Source organism: Lynx canadensis, chromosome B3, assembly GCF_007474595.2.
Source record: "Lynx canadensis isolate LIC74 chromosome B3, mLynCan4.pri.v2, whole genome shotgun sequence".
NCBI classification, from domain to species: domain Eukaryota; kingdom Metazoa; phylum Chordata; class Mammalia; order Carnivora; family Felidae; genus Lynx; species Lynx canadensis.
The window spans coordinates 53,175,928-53,197,329 of record NC_044308.2 but is presented as its reverse complement, the minus strand read 5'-3'; the positions used below and the strand labels follow the sequence as shown (position 1 = coordinate 53,197,329).

General features: G+C 34.9%; 1 protein-coding gene across 2 annotated transcripts in view; it reads right to left on the bottom strand.

Annotated features, from left to right (window-relative positions):
• Nucleotides 1-21,402, bottom strand: part of TRPM7 (transient receptor potential cation channel subfamily M member 7) — a 123,779-nt gene that overhangs the window by 73,787 nt on the left and 28,590 nt on the right. For both annotated transcript variants that reach the window (XM_030318202.2, XM_030318203.2), the window contains exons 3-10: nt 20,712-20,750; nt 13,059-13,257; nt 9,569-9,782; nt 7,193-7,317; nt 5,346-5,517; nt 3,577-3,751; nt 2,499-2,622; nt 1,080-1,152 (exon numbers count right to left, since the gene is read on the bottom strand). In XM_030318202.2, coding sequence (XP_030174062.1) covers nt 1,080-1,152; nt 2,499-2,622; nt 3,577-3,751; nt 5,346-5,517; nt 7,193-7,317; nt 9,569-9,782; nt 13,059-13,257; nt 20,712-20,750 — 1,121 coding nt within the window. The remainder of the gene's footprint in view (nt 1-1,079; nt 1,153-2,498; nt 2,623-3,576; nt 3,752-5,345; nt 5,518-7,192; nt 7,318-9,568; nt 9,783-13,058; nt 13,258-20,711; nt 20,751-21,402) is intronic.

Genomic DNA, 21,402 nt, shown 5'->3' with positions numbered 1-21,402 from the left:
TTCTATTAATATTTACTTTAATTATAATATTGGCCATCTTTCCACATTTTTCCCAGGCATTTATATTATTCTGCTAACATTTTTACTTAAATTCAGACTCCTTTTCCCATGAGGTATTCATCATCTTACCATTAATTTATAACAACTCTTTGTGGTCTCTCCACAATCCTATTCCTTAATTTCCTCATCTATAAAATGAAGAAATAATAGGAAATCTGTCTCTTAGGGTTGTTATAAGATTAAATGATAAAGAACGTAAACCACTAAAACACAATGGCTAGCACAAAGAAAATTACATGACAAATATTGAGTTCTCTTTTTATTTTTTATATGTAGGCAATCCCATTTATTGATTCTTCCCTTTACAGTTTCTGAATTTCCTACTACTTATTATGTCTTTTTCCCAAGATGTAAATAGGTTATATTTTATTGCAGTATTTTTCAAATGTTTAATCTATTGGCAATTTATTATGGTCTAATGTTTGGGAAATTCTTGGAATGCTTAGTGCTCTTTTACTCTGCTCTGGCCACTTCACTGCATACTTGTGACTTTCAAGTACCCACCCAGATGAGACACGGTTTTAGCTTCTAATTTTTAGGAAGATTTTTCACCGTAATTCTGTTTGTTTTATCAGTTGGATGTCTTTGGCAAGATATGTGAGAGGACAACAGTTCAATGTGATGTGTATTAACTCTTTAGTCCTCAAATATACCACTAGTTTTCTTTCCAAACTTCCTTTCAGAATGAAAACAGCATGTTTAAGAACATACTAATTTCTATCAACCAATACCTTATTACCTTTAAACATTTATTTTTCAGTCAATTAAAAATGTGACACATTCTTAACAGGATAAATAAATGGGTCTGGTGGCATACACCTTTCTAAAAATTAAAAAATTTTAACAATTTCTGGGAGACAAAAACAAAAGCTCATTTGCTGACAAACAAAGCTAGCACTGTTATCTTCCACAAAGAATAATTACTGAAAAATTCCCCCAAATTCAGCCAAATTAAAAGTCCTACCTTATATAAATAGGCTATGAATAAGATCTTACAAATAAAAAAATTTAAATCTTACCTTTCAGTAATGCAGTAAGTATTGCTACATCTATATCCTGATGTTCATCTGATCCAATATGGAAAACCGTGATCTATTTAAAGATCAATTCATAATATTATGCCTTTATATTTTCAAAGCTAAGGCATAAGGTATACAAAACAGAAACTAATTTCAAACCACATAGGAGATACAGTTTTTTGGGGTTTTGGTCAGAAATTAACTTCATTTCAACAAAAGACCCCCACAAAATTAAAAAATTTTCTCATCTACCAAATAAAAATGGCAAATATACTCAAAATGTTTAGTTTAATATTATATTCACTTTCTGACCTATTTTAGGTCCTTTACTACAATAAGCAACTTATGGCCTGAGAATACAGATTACGTATCTGAGTAAATCTTGACATTATTTCTACAGAATGAACATTTAATTCAAGTAATATATATGTGTGTTCTTGAATGAGAAATGTTTTATTTATTCAACTTTTAATTTTTTTTAATGTTTATTTATCTTCAAGAGAGAGGGAGACACAGAGCTCAAGCAGGGAAGGGGCAGAGAGAGAGGGAGACACAGAATCTGAAGCAGGCTCCAGGGTCCGAGCTGTGAGCACAGAGCCCAACGTGGGGCTCGAACTCACGAACTGCGAGATCATGACCTGAGCTGAAGTCGGACGCTCAACCCACTGAGCCACTCAGGTGCCCCGATAAATGTCTTATTTAATCCTTTCACTGGAAATGTCTCTGAATTATCTGAAGTGAAACACCACTTGAGAGATTTTTATTTAATAACATTTTTCATAAAGTAAAAGATTATAATCCCATATAATTTTTTCCTTTCAACTTTATTGTGTATAAAAATGAAATACATGAAACAGATCAAACCATGTTATCATCTACCTATTACAGTTGTTAAAAATTTTATCTCTGAAAACTTAAGCCCATGTTTAGATGAATGAAATTAGGCAACACTGATCTTTAATTTGAGCACTGAGTCAGAGTAAAATAAAATCTTTTCTAAATATTTTTTTTAAGACTTTTTTTTCAGTAATCTCTAGACCCAATGTGGGATCAAATTTACAACCCTGATATCAAGAGTTGCATGCTCTACTGACCGAGCCAACCAAGAGCTCCTACAGATATATTTTGGAGAAACCATTAACAACTCTTGACAGTTCTTGCTTGATTCTAGATATAATCTGTGGAGGTCTAGTTATTAAACTTTTCCCAAAACAGAAATGCAAATATATGTCTCAATACCATACAGAAACCATAGTCCTTCTATGATATCCCTCCAATTGAACAAAATAATAAATGACATCTTCGCATGGTTAAAAAATATTTTAAAATTTTAAACTCAAATTTAAAACAAAAGTATTTCACCAATTTATAATGTATTTTGAATGAAATAAAGAGGGTTATTCTGCAAAATCTACTTACAAGCTCTTTTCTTTTCATGCATTCCATCAGTGTTTGAAATAAATGAACTGCTTCACTTTGGCCAAAGTTAAATGTTTTTTTGATTGTTGAAATAATATCAGGCTCTGCTGCATCAGGAAGATTGCTGGAGTGAAAGGAAACATAACTTAATTCACTGATTTCAATTTCTATTATTTGTAGAATCTAATATGAAGTATAGATGAATCTATGTTAAGACCTTTAACATACTGTATTAATATTAAGTACTTCACCCTGAGTGAAATATCCTCCTTCATGAGACTCCCAACTGTAAGTCATATGGGAGGAAAAACGGGAGTTATTTTTCTCTTTGTATTATTTCTTAATTGTTTTACAGGGCATGTGTTGCTATAACAGTACTCACATTTATAAGATACTGTATAAAGATAATTTTAAGATATTATTATGTATTAAGCAATACTTTGCCAAGATATCTTAAACACGAGCACAGTCACATTTTCTCATTATATGGCTCAAAAATATAATGACATAAAACATTATAAAATACAAAAATGAAAATTCATAGTGAAAGTCTCCCACTATCTTCCATCTGCCCAGTTCCATCTCAACTGCTTTCCTCTTTCCATGTATATACTTTGGTAATCTTCCAAAATCTAGTACGGATACCAACCTTTCTCAGCCACAAACTGTTATGTAGATATACCATAATTTGTTTATCTAGTCCTCTTGATACACATTCTATTTTGTTCCAATCTTTTACTTTTACAGAAAACATTGTAATGAGTAACTTTTTATAATCTTGTGTATATCACACGTGTAAAAGTACACGTATACCAACAATTCCTAGAAATGGAACAAAGGGGTCAAAAGATACATGCCTCTGTATGTTTCATAGATCTTACAAAATTGTCCTCTATGAAGACTGTTATATTTTAATTCATTCTCATAATGTATAAGACAAGCTATTTCCTCAAACCTTAAAGGTATTATTAAACTTTAAATTTTCATGTTCATAAAATACTGAAATGAATCCAATATTCTAAAAACCATAAGTCTCTTTAGATAGTTATTAAAATCTTTTTTGCAATCACATACTTACCCTCCTTCTTCTGTTTGTTTATGAATATAAGCCAGTAGATCTGCAGCTCTGCCTGTTCCTTCACAAACAACGACTGGAACAGGAGGACTTTCCTGAAGGTATTCTAAAACTGTGAGGATGACATTTGGTCCACCCTCAAATATAAGTGCCACCACAGGGACACCTTGTCCAATTCCTTAACAAAGTAAAAGATTGCAAGATATCAGGCAAAACATAGAGTAATTTAATCTTATTTTTCTACTTAATCAAAACCAAAATAAAAATAAGCCAAAATATAATTTCTTATACGACTGTGCTGACTTCACTTTAGGTATTCAACATGATACCATATCTTGCATAAGTTAAACACCGAATACATTACTTTTTCATTAAATTAAAATCTGTTCTAAATGACAAAATTAGAAATACAATACTTCTATGATTAGGCATGCACTAGAATTTAGATTCACTGAAAAGTAAAATTTATTTTGTATATTTCATTAATTGGAACTCTTGACAAATCATTTATAACACCAATTTGTTTTTCTTTTTAAGATTTTTAAAATTTTTAAGTAACCTCTACACACAACATGGGGCCTGACCTCACAACCCTGAGATCAAGAGTTGCATGCCCCACCCACTGGGCCAGCCAAGACACCCCTAGTTTGCTTTCTAATACTGTGGGAGTTGAATTTCTAATGTATATTTGTTTTTACTCGTTTTTAAAATGTGTATTTCTGATTTCAAATGCAATGAGACATTAACATAAAAATTAATGACAGAGTCAGGACTACCTAAATGTAACTGATAAAAAAAAAATCCAAGACCTCTACAAGAGTAACAGAAAAGATTTAGTGAAGAATACCAATTTTTGTTTTTACAATAACTTGCAGTGAAAGAATCCCAATACACATAAATGTAGGATTCTAAAACATTCCTGAATTTTAGGAGAGGATATGACTCCAACATAATTTGAATGCACCCTTCTATAATTTTGTATTTCTATTTCACTTTGTCACAAAGCCCACCTTCTTGGTGTCCTAGGACTATAAAATTTCTTCTTTTTGAAAGAGAAATCTAGAAGTTGAATCAGAAAGTATGACCATGGTTGGAAAGGAAGACCAGTGTCAAGAATACCAATTTTTAAGACACAGCTACCAAAGAGTGATACCTATTCATGTTATAAACTTTAAACAAGATGATTCTTACTTTGCAATAAACTATCTTTTTTTCCTCTTTTCCTCTTCAATCTTGAATTTCAAGTCATGTATTAGAATACATCACACATTAAGAATATTTCTGAATTCCTTGGGCTGCAAGGGGATTACAACAGCAACAGAGCTTCCAATGAACCTTTGTGGCTTTGGCCTCAATATGTGAATACCCTATTTGGGCTCAGACTTCCTATTTGCCCTAAGATCAATCCTTTTTTTTTTAATTTTTTTTTAATCTTTATTTTTGAGAGAGAGAGAGACAGAGAAGAAGTGTGAACAAGGGGAGGAATAGAGAGAGAGGGAGTCACTCAATCTGAAGCAGGCTCCAGGCTCCGAGGTGTCAGCACAAAGCCCAAAGCAGGGCTCAAACTCATGAACCATGAGATCATGAGCTGAGCCAAAGTCAGACGCTTAACTGACTGAGCCACCCAGTCGCCCCTAAGATCAGTCATTTTGGTTGTTCTGTATGTTGTCTTGCTACAAAAGGAAATAAACCCTCCGAAGAACCTTTTTAGAATCTTTTTAGAATCTAGCCTAGAATGATCTCAACAATAACAAACTTATAAATTCCCTTACTAGCATGAATTCTTTGCTGATTAATAGTTTTTTCAAGTTCTCTTCTCAGTCTGACTTCTGCCCCATACTTTCCAACAGTGCCATCATCCACCAATATGAAATGGGAATGTAGATTATTCAGAACATTCAATTTGCTCAGAGGGTTCAACAATGTTTGATAAGGAGCAACCACCTAAACAACAGCAAACATGAGTTAGTGGGCAGGATTAATTATAATATAAAGAAAAAATAACTTTGAAATAATCTATAAAAGCAAGTAAGAGGTAAAATTCTATTTACAATATAGTAACAAATAGAAAATGTCAAAAAAAAAAAAGGTGTCAAAAAGCACAAGCTTTTCTTTTTTAGGTTCATGGTTTTTTTTCTCCCAACACTTTTTTTTCCAAATTTTTATTTAAATTCTACTTAGTTAACATGCAGTGCAATACTGGTTTCAGGAGTAGAATTCAGTGATTCATCAATTACATACAACACCCAGTGAAAAAGTACAAGCTTTTAACCAACTGAAAATTAACCAACAATGGGTTGAACCATACAACTGTATTTCATCTCATTTCAGAATATATATTATTTTTTAAAAGTTTATTTATTTATTTATTTATTTATTTATTTATTTATTTATTTTGAGGGGAGAGGAGAGACAGAGAGAGAAAGAGAGAGAGAGAATCCCAAGTAGGCTCCAGGCTGTCAGCACAGAGCCCAACGTGGGGCTACATCCCATGAACCTTGAGATCACGACCTGAGCCAAAACCAAGAATCAGATGCTTAACCAACTAAGCCACCCAGACGCCCCTAGAATATATACTATTTTATTATTACATGCAAAGGAAACCGAAAATAAATAATAAGTAGTGTGAATAATCTGTTAGGTTATTAGTGAATAAAGAGCAATATACAAAGGACACTGAATTAGAGCAATCAAATGTTATATTGCTATTTTTCTAGCCCTAAGGAGAATCTTTAAATTTGATAATAGAAATATAATCACACTTGAAAGTGATCATTATAATTCAGTAATTCTTTTTTAGTAGTCTCTTGACAAATATTTATAACCAATTCACATGTCCTTAACCTATTCAAATAAAACACTAGCAACTGATTACTACTCTTAGTGACAATAAAATTAATTCTTAAAGTCATTAAAAATTTAATTTCAAAGACTGGCGTGATTTGGAAAAGGTGTGAAATAGCTATACAAAACAGAAACCGAAACATACTAATAATATAATACAGGGCACCTGGGTGGCCGTTTAAGCATCTGACTTCAGTTCAGGTCATGATCTCATGGTTCGTGGGTTCGAACCCCACTGTCAGGCTTTGTGCTGACAGCTCGGAGCCTGGAGCCTGCTTCAGATTCTCCCTCTCTCTCTCTGCCCCTCCCCCACTCAAACTCTGTCTCTCAAAAAAATAAGTAGTAAACATTAAAAAAAAATTTTTAAATAATATAATGCCAATTACTTATATCTATGAATGCATTTTTGAAAGGATAGTAAGAAAACCTCAAGAAAATAACTTAAAAAAATTTTTTTTAATGTTTATTTTTGAGGGGGGGGAAGGGGCAAAGAGAGAGGGAGAGAGAGGGAGAATCTGAAGCAGGCTCCAGGTTCTGAGCTGTCAGCACAGAGCCCAATGTGGGGCTTGAACCCATGAGCCATGAGATCATGACCTAGGCCGAAGTCAGATGCTTAACTGACTGAGCCACCCAGGCACCCCAAGAAAATACTTTTTAAACATAATTTGAAAAGTATAGTATGATCATGAATAGTTTAAGTTGACTTGCACTATTCTTACTCTAATTTTGTTTATACAGAAGTTCAAACATAAGAAGTTTTTTAAATCATTCTTACATCTCTCCCAACAAGATCATTTCTGTTTTCAATCACTCCCCATGGAGCTATTCCAATAGTGCAAATCTTTCGAGATGATCTGGAAGCATGTTCTTTGAGGGCATCACCAACATGTTTTGCCACACCTGTTTATACAAAATTTATTTCACTTTATTTGAAAGTAGTTATTGTTTTCAGAATAATCCTGTGCTCAATCTATGACACTATAATTGGTGATATTTTTCTTTATACAAAGATAAAAAGCAACGAGGTCCAAAAGACAAACTGATGAAAGAAAACACAAGGACCAAAAAGAAAACAAACAAAAGAATCCCACAATGTCAAATCACTACAACTGCCTGAAACACACGTAAAAATAACTTTTACCATGTTGTTAGGCCTAGTCCTCTCTTAGATTCCTCATGTAAGTAACTGTAGTTTGTTATTGTTCTACACATCATCTAAAAAAAAATGAAGAGTATGGCTCAGGACCATAAGCAACACACACACACACACACACACACACACACACACACACACACACACACACACCAAGCAACTACAAAAGTTGTCCAACTGAATCAAAAATAAGGAAAAAAGTAGAAAAGGTAATTCAAAAGAGCATGTAACTCCTCATTATCACTTGTTATGGGCTGAACTGGATCTTTCCCAAAATTCTTATGTTGAAATCCTAATCCCAGCACCTCAGAATGTGACTGTATTTGGAGACAGGTCCTTTAAAGAGACTATACACTGTAAATGACGCCCTAACCCAATCTGTCTGGTGTCCTTTTATGGAAAGGAAATTTTGGACCCAGAAAGAGATACCAGGAATGCACATGCACAAAAAGGAAACAGTGAGAAAGTGACCATCTACAAGCCAAGGAGAGAGGCCTCGGGAGGAGCCAAACCTGCTAACAACTTGATCTTGGGACCTCCAAAACTGTGAGAAATTTTATTTTGCTTAAGCCACCCAGCCTGTGGTATTTTGTTATGGAAGCCCTAGAAAACCAATGCATCACTCAATTTGATTTTTATAATGCATTAAATCTCCTTCCTCATCTGGATTATGGAAATAGCCTCTTCACTGGCCTTCCAACTGCTGCCTTGCCTGTGCATAGTCTATTTTCAAAACATCATCCAAATGATCTTTGTTCTTGTCAACTCTCTGCTTAAACCTTCCCTTCTTACTCAGAGTAAATGTGAAAGTGCTTGCTTGTAATGGCCTATAAGGTTTTATATAATGATGTGCCTTTGCCCTGCTATTCACCACTCTACCCCAACTCACCCCATCCCATCACCCACCATACCCCCATACCTTTCCAACCTCATCATCTAGCCTTCCTTATTCATTCTACTTACCTACACTGTACCCTTCTTACCATTCTTCCAACAAACTAGCAGTTTCTTTTCTTTTAAATACCCTGTCCCACACTATTCTTATCTTGCTCCCTCATTTCCTTCAATTTCTACTCAGATGTCACCTTATTAATGAAGCCCCCTCCACCATCCCTCACCATCCTTCCTCTATATTTCATGTGTCTCCATAGCACTTATCATCTAACATGTAATAACATATTTACATGTTTGTTATCTGTTTGTTATCTGCATCTCCCCTGCTAAAATATAAGCTCCACAAAGGTAAATATTTTCTTTGCTTTGTGGAATGGTAGATCTTTAGCATCCAGAAGAATGCTTGACATACAATGAGATTCAAAAACCAGCTGCTGATAATGAATTAAATGTCTGCAAACAGTAATAATTATATTTTACTTTGTACACTAAAGTTAATCTGCCATTTTTAGATCTAACTTATATATGTGGTAAAGAAGACTTGGAATGAAAAATTATAGTATATTAAAAATTAATTTTGAAAGCTACTTCTTACCACTGCCTAGGCAATGGACTGCCATCCTGGGTTCAATTTACCAGTAGTCAGAGAGTGACAGGAGTAACACTTGGCTCTATAGTAGGGGTCAACAACCTTTTTCTGGTAAAAGGTCAAATAATAAACATTTTAGGGTTTGCAAGGTAAACAGTCTCTGTCACATCTATTAACCTCTGTTGTTGTAGTGCAAATGTAACTATAGATAATTCAAAAACAAATGAGTGTAGCTGTGCTCCAATAAATCTTTATTTACAAAAACAATGACTGGGTTGGATTTGGTGCCTGGGACCATAGTTTGTTAATACCTGCTCTACAGTTATTATTTTTAAGACTAAATGAAAATCAAATACTTCTACAATTACCATTTATACTTAGGAACTATATAAATTATTTAACAGAAAAAGATGAATATACTGATATTTGGTGTTGACTATTATTTAAAATATCTAATTAATATTATGAGACATTTATAAACACACTAAATAAAATTGATATAATCATCACATTACCTGTATTTACTCCTCCAGTTAAAATCCAGGCTCCAGTTGTAACTGCAGCTTTAATAAGACCCTTTCCAAGCAGCTGCTTGATTCGTGGGTGAAGCTCAAATTTCTGCATGCCTCCATGCACAGAGATAACAAGTTTGGGTAATTCCATTTGCCATTCTTTAAGCAGAAGTTGTAGAATGACTTCAGGTTTGGTGTCATATGATAGTCTCACATACTAAAAAAAGATTTTTAAAAGGACAAAATAACTGAATATGTTCATAGGTTTCATAATGCAACATTATACAACTTAAAAAAATGTTATTTAGATCAGATTATTATTAAATAGATTTGACAGGTTGCTTTTAATGTACTTAACACTCCTAGGAATAAACAATAACAAATGATTTTAAAGTTGGAAAATCATTCTGTAAGAGCTATAGAAGCAGTGGTACTCAAATTTTTAACCTTTCAAACATAAATATTTTCCTCTTTCTGTTTATATAAACTCAATTACTCTTTATCTATGCACAGTATTTAATGGTTTGGTGTAACTATGAGTATGCAGTAGTGGGAAGTGCTAAGGCTAGCTACAGTGATGATAAAAGGGAAAAAGAATAATGAAAAAAAATGGAAGCTTCTATAACTCTTGCTATAAACAGAGGCAAATACTGTATTAACTTTGAAAATTATGCCAATGATCCAGTCTATTTATAACAGAATTTTGAATATGCAGTAAAATAACAAAAATATTTTTTTACTCAATATTTCAAGGTGTTCAAATGGATTCACAAGTTTAATTTTTGAAAAATTCTATAGAAAATAAGCTGTCCCATCTGTGGTATAATTTACTCTTGTTTGAAAGGTTAAGAAAATTATCTTTGTCTTAAGTGACATCACGAAACTTACTTGCTATGACCACTCTAATTCATTTTCTCTGTCTAATGAGTTTGTATGATTTACTGCATAAGAAATCTGAAATATTCATATGTTGGAAGAAAAACATTAAAAAAAAGGTTTTTTAAAAATGTTTACTTATTTTTGAGAGAGAAAGAGAAACAGTGCAAGCAGAAGAGGGGCAGAGAGTAAGGGAGACACAGAATCCCAAGTAGGCTCCAGGCTCCGAGCTGTCAGCAGAGGGCCTGACACAGGGCTCAAATTCACGGACCACAAAATCATGACCTGAGCCCAAGCTAGACACATAACCAACTGAGCCACCCAAGCACCCCAGAAGAAAAACATTTTTAATCATCTCTAAGAAAGGTTCCTTGCAAAACAATATATTGCCCACTGCTTTACAAAGCTCAAATACCAATGAAAAATATTCTAAAATATCAAAATCCAAAATATCAGAATTCTAAAAATGAGAAGACTCTAGAGAATGCAATGAGATTTGTTCTATACGAGGTCTTCCCACATTAGTTTTAAGTCATTATTATATTTGGGTACATAAAATGGTGTTTAGAAAACAAATTAAAAAAAAGATTATTTAAGGAATAAATAAGGAATTCCACTTTGGACAATGGTAGACTAGACTGTCTTGAATTAACTCTGCCCCTAGGAACAGAAAAGCTAGAAAATAAATAACACTTTTTTTAAGTTTTTTAGGGAGAGAAAGCGCAAGTAGGGGAGGGGCCGAGAGAGTGAAAATCCCAAGCAGACTCTGCACCATCAGCACAGAGTCTGACAAAGGGCTTGAACTCATGACTTGCAAGATCATGACCTGAGCCAAAGTCCGCACTTAAATGACCGAGCCAGGAGCGCCTGGGTGCCTCAGTCGGTTGAGCGTCCGACTTCAGCTCAGGTCATGATCTCGCAGTTGATGAGCTCGAGCCCCGCATCGGGCTCTGTGCTGACAGCTCAGAGCCCAGAGCCTGCTTCCGATTCTGTGTCTCCCTCTCTCTCCATCTCTCCCCAGCTCATGCTCTGTCTCTCTCTCTCAAAAATAAAGATAAACATTAAAAAAAATTAAAAAAAAAAATGACTGAGCCACCCAGGCATCCCATAAATAACAGGTCTGAAAGCATCAGAAAGCTACCAAGGCCATGAAAAACTGGGATCCAGATCCGAAAGAATAGGAAAACTTGGAGAGATGAATCCACCTTTAGCACTGCTTTTCCCAGCAAGGCAGGGAGTTAGAACAAAGAACAACCTAAAGGGTAAAATGTTGGTGAATCTAAACAAATAATAATTATGTTTGGGGGGTTTAAAATTATGCCAACAAAAGCACATAAGTCATGAGAGAAATAAATGCAGTTAAAAAGTATTCTGAAGGTTCTTGCACTGTCCAAAAAGTAGTAAAAGGACTAATTTACAATAAATTAAAATGCATTTTGTAGTGTTTACTATAAGATTAATCTATAGAAAGGGGCACCTGAGTGGCTCAGTTGGTTAAGCACCCAACTCTTGATTTTGGCTCAGGTCATGATCTCACAATTCATGAGTTCAAGCCCCGCACTGGAGCTGTCAGCACAGAGCCTCCTTGGGATTCTCTCTCTGCCTTACCCCTGCTCGTTCTCTCCCTCTTTCTCAAAACAAACAAACAAACAAACAAACAAACAAACAAATAAAAGATTTAATCTACAGAAAAACAATGTTATCAATAACATGCTAATAAAGAAGGAAATAATAAAAAAAATACTTAATCCAAAGCATGTAAGAAAGAAAAGGGAATAAAGAAAAAGTGCAACAGTAAACTAAACTTAAAAATTATGTGCTTCTTAAAAAGAAACCTCTTGGGGCGCCTGGGTGGCTCAGTCGGTTAAGCGTCCGACTTTGGCTCAGGTCATGATCTCGCGGTCCGTGAGTTCAAGCCTCGCATCGGGCTCTGTGCTGACAGCTCAGAGCCTGGAGCCTGTTTCAGATTCTGTGTCTCCCTCTCTCTCTGGCCCTCCCCCGCTCATGCTCTGTCTCTCTCTGTCTCAAAAATAAATAAACGTTAAAAAAAATTAAAAAAAAAAAAAAAAGAAAGAAAGAAAAAAGAAACCTCTTAAACATAAGGAAAGGTTAAAAGTAAAAGGGAAGAAAAAAAAAAAACTTAGCTATGCTGATTTAAGAAAAACCAGACACTGGAGGCACCTGGATGCCCCAGGTGATGATCTTGCAATTCACGAGTTCGAGCCCTGCATTGGGCTCTGTGCTGACAGCTCAGAGTCCGGAGCCTGCCTCAGATTCTGTGTCTCCCTCTCTCTCTGCCCACCTCCCACCCCCAGCTCGTGCTCTGTCTCTCCCTCTCTCTCTCAAAAATAAAAACATTAAAAAAAAAAAAAGAAAAACCAGACTTTGTCAAAAAAATGAGATTAAAAGACATTTCATAATGATAAAAGGTTCAATTCACCAAAAAGATATGATACTTCTATATTTATATGCACCTATACAAATAACTTCAAAATACATAACAAAATGGCTGAGACTAATTTCCTGACTTACTGTTACATAAATCTTCAGACAACAAATGTGTATTATTTAGATAACAAGATAAATGAAATTTTAAAAAATCAAGTATGTGACATACCTTAGCTCTATAGGAATGAGAACCGCCTTGAAAATTTATGACTCCATAAGCATCTGTTGGGCTCTGTTCTGTATGCTTTTCCACAGACCATTCTTCTAATGTCTGATTAAAATGGTCACCCAATTTCACATCTGAGTATTTCATGGCAAGACTTGCAGTAAAACAAGCATGTTGCTTGACCAAACGACCGCAAAAACACCTGAGGTAAAGAAATTTTTAAAAGAGCTTTCAAAAAAATTAGTCAATGGAAAACTGAATTAAAAAGAACGAACCAATGAAGAGTACAAAAATAATTTAACTTTTTAATTTTACAATACCAATAAATTAATACCTTCAACATAGCATGAAAATAGTATAAATACATTTGCTTGTGATGATGTAGTCCTCTAACTTTAGTGTGGGACACCTAAAAAATGTAGTATAACCACATAATAGAACAGTATTCAGCAGCAGAAAGGAATGAACCACTAATAAACACAATATGGATGATCTCAAAATTATCATGCTGCACGAAAGAATCCAGATTCCAAACAAAACGTATTTCTATGATTTCATGTATAAAGAATTCAAGAAAATACAAACTAACCTATACAGTGATAACACTGGTGACCCAGGTCCAGGAGCAGAAAGAGCAATTGTATTCTACCTAGAAGCAATTATTGGACACTACTACATAGGAAGCCAGAACCCAGTGGAGCCAGTCAGTCTCAATGATTTGACAAAAAAATCTTAACTGCAGTTTGTAGAAACCAAAGGAGCTAGATTTGTAGGGCAAAAAACAAAGAGAGGAGGGAGCTACATGAGAGAGTTCCAGATTTTTGCAGAACGGTCTCCTTGAACGTGAATAAGAATAAACTACCCAAAGCAAACAAGAACTACTAGACAACAGTAGGCCAAATAACTCCGGAAGTTCATAAAGGGCAGGGAACAGTTTGTGTTGTCACCAGCCAGAGTACAGATCTCAATCAATATACAAGACCTATAAAAGGGTCATCAGAAGAGTAATGCCTATTAGAAGGGCTAAATTAGACCTAGACCCACATGTGCCATGACAAACTAGAAAAGCAAGACTTGAAATGATCAAACTGATCCAAAGTAACTTAATTCCCTGCTAAAACAAGCCCAAAACTCCCTAACAGAAAATGACAAAATCCAGCACCCTAAGACATAAAGTTCATAACGCATAGCATCCATCAAAAATTACAAAGCATGCGTGGCACCTGGGTGGCTCAGTTGGTTAAGCATCTGACTCCTGATTTCGGCTCAGGTTATGATCTCGTGGTTTGTGGGACTGAACTCTGTGTTGGGCTCCAAGCTGACAGCATGGATCATGCTTGTTATACTCTCCTCTCTATCTGCCCCTCCCCGGCTCGATCTCTCTCTCTCTCTCTCTCTCTCTCAAAACATTTTTTTTAATTATGAAGCATGCAAAGAAGTAGGAAAATAAGTAGGAAACAAATCACTACGTGAAGACCCAAAATTGTACAGACATGGTTGAATTAGCAGAAACTATAACAACTACTATAAATAAACTCCATTAAAAATATGCTCTGGGAGGCGACCAGAATGAAAACATGACCACAACCAGGGAGGAACTGGAAAAAAAAATTTTTTTGAGAGAGAGAGAGCACGTGCTCGCGCATACACACACACACACACACACACACACACACACACACACACACACGAGTTGAGGAGGGGCAGAGGAAGAGAAAGAGAGAATCTTCAGTAGGCTCCATGCCCACTAGAGCCTAACTCAGGGCTTGATCTCATGACCGTGGGATCACGACCTGAGTTGAAATCAAGAGTAGGATGTTAACCAACTGAGCCATCAAGGCACCCCTGTAAAACACTTTTTTAAAAAAGGCCGAACCAGAGGCACCTGAGTGGCTCAGTTAGTTAGTTAAGTATCTTACTCTTGATCTCAGCTCAGGTCTTGATCTCAGGGTTGTGAGTTCAAACCCTGCAATGGGTTTCATGCTGGACATGAAGCCTACTAAAAATTAAATTAAATTAAATTAAATTAAATTAAATTAAATTAAATTAAACTAAACATGCAACTATAACATCGAAAAATAATATCTGAGCAATCCCTAACAAAATCACACCACCATTCTTCACAGGGCTAGAACAAACAATCCGAAAATTTGCATGGAACCAGAAAAGACCCCGAACAGCCAAAGCAATCTTGAAAAAGAAAACCAAAGCTGGAGGTATCACAGTGCCAGACTTCAAGATGTATTACAAAGCTGTAATCATCAAGACAGTATGCTATTGGCACATAAACAGACACTCAGATCAATGGAACACAATAGAGAACTCAGAAATGGACCCACAAAAGTATGGCCAACTAACCTTTGAGAAAGCAGGAAAGAACACCCAACGGAATAGAGACAGTCTCTTCAGCAAATGGTTCTAGGAAAACTGGACAGCAACATGCAGAAAAATGAACCTGGACCACTTAAAATGGATGGATGAAGACCTAAATATAAGACAGGAAGCCATCAAAATCCAAGAGGAGAAAGCAGGCAAAAACCTCTTTGACCTTAGTCACAGCAACTTCTTATGCCACACATCTCCGGGGGCAAAAATGGAACTACTGGGACCTCATCAAAATAAAAAGCTTCTATACAGCGAAGGAAACAATCAGCAAAACTAAAAGGCAACTGACGGAATGAGAGAAGATACTTGCAAGTGACCTATCAGATAAAGGGTTAGTATCCAAAATCTATAAAGAACTTATCAAACTCAACACCCCCAAAAAAACAAATAATCCACTGAAGAAATGGGCAAAAGACATGAATATCTTCTCCAAAGAAGACATCCAGATGGCCAACCGACACATGAAAATGCTCAACATCACTTATCATCAGGGAAATACAAATCAAAACCACAATGGGACACCACCTCACACCTGTCCGAATGGCTAACATTAACAATTCAGGCAACAACAGATGTTGGCAAGGATGCGGAAAAAGAGGATCTCTTTTGCACTGCTGGTGGGAATGCAAACTGGTGCAGTCACTCTGGAAAACAGTATGGAGGTTCCTCAAAAAACTAAAAAATAGAACTACACTACAACCTGGCAATTGCGCTACTAGGTATTTATCCAAGGGATACAGGTGTGCTGTTTCAAAGGAAAACATGCACCCCAAAGTTTATAGCAGTACTATCAACAATGGCCAAAGTATGGAAAGAGCCCAAATGCCCATCAACAGATGAATGGATAAAGATATGGTATATATATATATACAATGGAGCAATCAAATAGAATGAAATCTTGCAACTACATGGATGGAACTGGAGGATATTATGCTAAGCGAAATTAGTCAGAGAAAGACAAATATCATATGACTTCACGCATATGAGGAATTTAAGATACAAAACAGATGAACATAAGGGAAGGGAAGCAAAAATAATATTAAAAACAGGGAGGACGACAAAACATAAGAGACTCTTAAACATAGAGAACAAACAGAGTGTTGCTGGAGGGGTTGTGGGAGGGCAGGAGCGCTAAATGGGTAAAGGGCATTAAGGAACCTATTCCTGAAATCACTGTTGCACTATATGCTAACTTAGATGTAAATTAAAAAATTAAATAAACTAATTAATAAATAATAAAATAAAAATAATATCTGAAATGAAAATGCCATAGGATAAGATTTATAACATATAAGACACCACAAAGAAAGAAAACCCGCAAACTTGAAAAAATAGCAAAAGACTCTATCCAAACTGAAACAATGACAGAAAAGACTGGAGGGGAACAAAAGGAATAGAACATTAGCAACCTGTGGAACAATATTAAGTATCTCAACACACACACATAATCCAAGGCCCAGAAATGAGGGAGTGGAAATAAAAATTTGAAAACACTGGGCAAAAATCTGAAAACTATTTGAAAGACAAATTTGAGCAGTTCAATAACAACTAAGGAAAACAAGCTTAAAGAAATCACACTAGAGCACTGCTGAAAGCCAGTGATAGAGAAAATCTTAAAAGTAGAAAAGTAGCAAAAAAAAAAAAAAAAGAAAAAAGAAAGAAAAGTAGCAGAGTACAAGTGTCACAATATATGCCAAAGAACAAAGCTAATTATGACAGCAGACATCCTATAAAAAAATCATGCAATCCACAGTCACTGTGGTATAGCATCTTACTTTTTTTTTTAAGTTTTATTTATGTAATCTCTAAACCCAACGTGGGGCTCAAATTCACAACCCCAAGATTAAGAGTCGCATACTGTTCCAAGTGAGCCAGCCAGGTACCCCAACTTGTTTGCAAAGCATCTTTAAAGTAATAAAAGGGAAAAAAAACAAAACTCCTTATCAAATCAGAATCCTGTAAGACTGTAACAAAACCATCAGCCAACCAAAGTGACTGAATAGACATTTACAGAACACTCCACCAGCAAAAGAATAAAAACTCTACTTGAGTGCACAGAAAGTATTCACCAAGATTAACCATATTCTGGGCCACAAAATAAGTCTCAATAAACTAAAATAAGGATGGAAATCATATAAAGTATGTTCTCAGACTACAGTGAAATTAAACTAGAAACCAATAAAAGAAACATACTGGGAAAATCCTCAAGTTTTTGGAAATTAAATGACACACTTTTTATTAACTCATGGATCAAAGAAAGTCACAAAGAAACTAGAAAATATTTGAAAAAATGAAAATAGAAATAATATCAAAATATGCGGGATCTAACTGTACAGTGTTTAGTATAAAAGCTAGTGTATTTATATGCATACTTTGCACTATAAAAATATATAGGATAAAAATTTGTAATATATAAATTAGAAAACAAGATCTGCAAGCAATACTAATCTAAACTTCCACCTTAAAAAACTAAAAAGGGCAAATTAAACCCAAAGTAAGTAGATAGGAAGAAATAATAAAGAGAACATAATGAAATATGAAAAGAAAAACCAATGAAACAAAAAGACCAACAAAATTCAACATCTATTCCCTAGAAACATTTTCAGCAAACTAAGAAAAGAGACAACTTCTTCAACACAGATATCCTCATACTTACTAAGCATTGGCCATGAGTACTACTCACTACATCCTGAGTCCTGTGAGTCCTTCTAGCTAATCACCAAACCTCAAGGTCACCCTGGGGACACTTGACAAAAGTAGACAAAATATACGAGATAACTGTTTTTAACTACTGAACAAGAGGTACTGAGACTTCAATCCCTGACATGAAGAAAAATATATGAGGTGAGTCCCATAAATGCACCACACTGGAGCAGTTTCTCAACCATTACGCACTGAGATAATGCCCAGGTAAAAAATGGCAGTGTCAAGAGCTGAGGAAGGAAGCAACAAACAGAATTCCAGACTGCTGAAACAGCTAGAATTTGTAGCAGGGTACAAGAGAAGAGAGAACTATAAAGAGGGAGAAAAGAAACTTGCATGAGGAGTCACCATGGGTTCTTGGCCATACACTGAGCTGGATCTGTGTTAGTCAAGACTTTGACACCTAGCAGAAATCACTTGCTGTGGGTCTGAGAACGGAATCATAAAGAGCTGGGAAACACTGCAGTTTTAGCTCAGAGTGAAAAGCCATACTGGGCATACTGCTGAGATCCTAAAAAGGTTATACCTTAGGAGTACAGTCCACATTCTAAGACTAAGTTCAAAATAAAAATAGAATTGCCCTAACAAAGAATAAAATCAAGCCTGATAGGACAAAATAATCTGCCAATAATTTAATCACCTGTCAGAACAAAATTCAAATTCTTCAAAGGAAGACAACATACCCAGAACTCCTGAGGTGGATCATGCAAACACAGAGCATATAATAAAAAATTACTATATATATTAAAAAGCAAAAAAAGTGACTTGTAATCAAGAAAAAAGTAAATTCAATAATTCAACAGAAACAGACCCTAAATGACACCTGATGTTGGAATTAGTAAAAAAAAATTTTAATGCAGATGTTATAAATATGTTCAAAGACTTCTATAAATAGAAGATGATGTGATAACAAGGATACAGACAGGGCATCTCAGTAGTGACTTAGAAACTGTAATAAAGAATCAAAAATTTTAGAACTGAAAAATATAATGCACAAAAAGTTCATTGGATGGGCCAAACAGCATTATTGGTGACTGCAGAAATAATTAGTGAAAGAAAATATACAAAGCTATAGTAATCAAAGAAAAAAAAGATTAGTGAATCTTAAGACATATCAATACAAATGTTCTACTTTAATCAGCATAATTTTAATTATGAATTTTAATTATTTAATTAAAATAAAATTTTAATTACAAAAAAAAAAGCAGGGCCTCAGTAACCCATGGAAAATATCATACAATCTAACAAAGGTATAACTGGAGTCTCAGAGGGAAGAAAGAGAGAATGGGGCAGAAAAATATTTTAAGAAACAATGACTAAAAACTTCCCAATCCAGTGATAGATATGAACTTGCAAATATTACTGCAGAGTATATACAAAGAAAACCACTCTTAGGCACATTGTATACCTGCTGCTGGAAACTAAAGATACAGAAAAAAAATCTTTAAACTAGCAGAGGGAAAAAAGATGGCATTACATACAGAATAACTACACTAGTGACAACTGACGTCTCACCAAAAACAAAAGCCAGAAGACAAAATAACGTTATCTTTAAAGTGCTGGAATGGGAAAATGGTCAACTCAGCATTCTACACCTAGAGAAAATATCCTTCAAAAATGAGTTAAAAAAAAAAAACCTGAAAAATATGAAAATACATTTTCAGATAAACCAGTTTGAGAAAATTCACCTCCACTACCTGCATTATATCAAACACTAAAGGAAGCTCCTCAGTCTGAGTGGAAAGATACCAGATGGAACCTCACATATAAAGGAAGGAATGTATAAGACTGGAAATGGTAAAACAACTCAATATATCTAAAATGAACTCACTGTGTACTTTTCTTCCTAGCCTACCTACCAGAGACCTTCTATTATTACTCTTCTAACCCTTCATCAGATCTTAATGAACAAGATTACTATTTACTTAGATAAGTTAGAAATTTAGGTACTATCTTCAAATCTTCCTTTCTCTACACATTCATCAAATCCTATTGAGCTTATCTCATTCATCCCTTCAAATATGTCTACCTCTCTTCATCATCATAGCCACTATATTAATTCAAGCTCTGATTTATTCCAAAATTACTCCAAAACTTTCCAAACTACTTTTTTCTCCCAATAATCTCCTCAAAATGCCAACTGCTTTTACCAAAGAAGAAAAAAAAGAAGAAAACAAAATCAAAACTATGTGTCACAGTATATAGTTTAAATGATCTGGTCCCTACTTATTTCTCCAGCTCACATCTTTCCAATATCCATATTACATTCTGCAGTTTCCTGACAGAACCATAACCTCTTTCACTGTCAGGCTTTTCCACATCCTATTCTCTCTGCCTAAATCACTTTTGCTCAATCTTTACCCAACTAATTCACATCCAGCTTTAGAACTCTGCTCATGTGGTTTCATTGGAGTTTCACACCTTATCCTTTCTCTCCCAACTCTGAGTAAAGTAACCCTCAAACATAATAACCTGTGAGTTTTATACCTTTTTATTCTAACTGATGCTTTTAATAGATTTGTTTTATTTTTCAAAATTTGTTCAACAGAGTTATGTTATTAAACTTACCTGACAAGTTGCTGACAAATTTGACATCCTGGAAGGCATCTATAAAACAAGGTAAATTATTTATTTCTTAAAAGTTAAAAAAAATAGTTTAAACTATATAAAATCTATGTAATAGTACAAAACAAAGCAAAATTACATACTTAGTTTAATTTTTCAGTACATATCATAGGTCATTTATACCTTGATATATATATTCAAATAACTATTTTTTTAACTCACATAGTTTCCCTTTTTTTTTTTAATTTTAGAAAGAGAGAAAGCACCAGTGGGGGAGAGAGTCAGAGAGGGGGAGAGAGAGAATCTTAAGCAGGCTCCACCCTCAGCGTGGAGCCCGATGCAGGACTCAATCCCACAACCCTGGGATGAGGACCCGAACTGAAATCAAGACTCAGATGCTCAAATGACTGAGCCACCCACGCGTCCCTCCACATTTTTTAAATTGTAGTTGACATACAATGTTAGTTTCAGATATACAACATAGTGATTCAACAATTCTATACATTAGTCAGTGCTCACCAAGATAAGTACAGTCACTATCTGCCACCATACAATGTTATTATAGTATTATTAACTATATTCCTTATGCTGTACTTTCCTCTCATTATTTATTTTACAACTTAAGTTTGTACCTCTTACTTCCCTTCACCTATTTTACCCAACGCCTCACCCTCCTAATATTTAAAATAGCTTC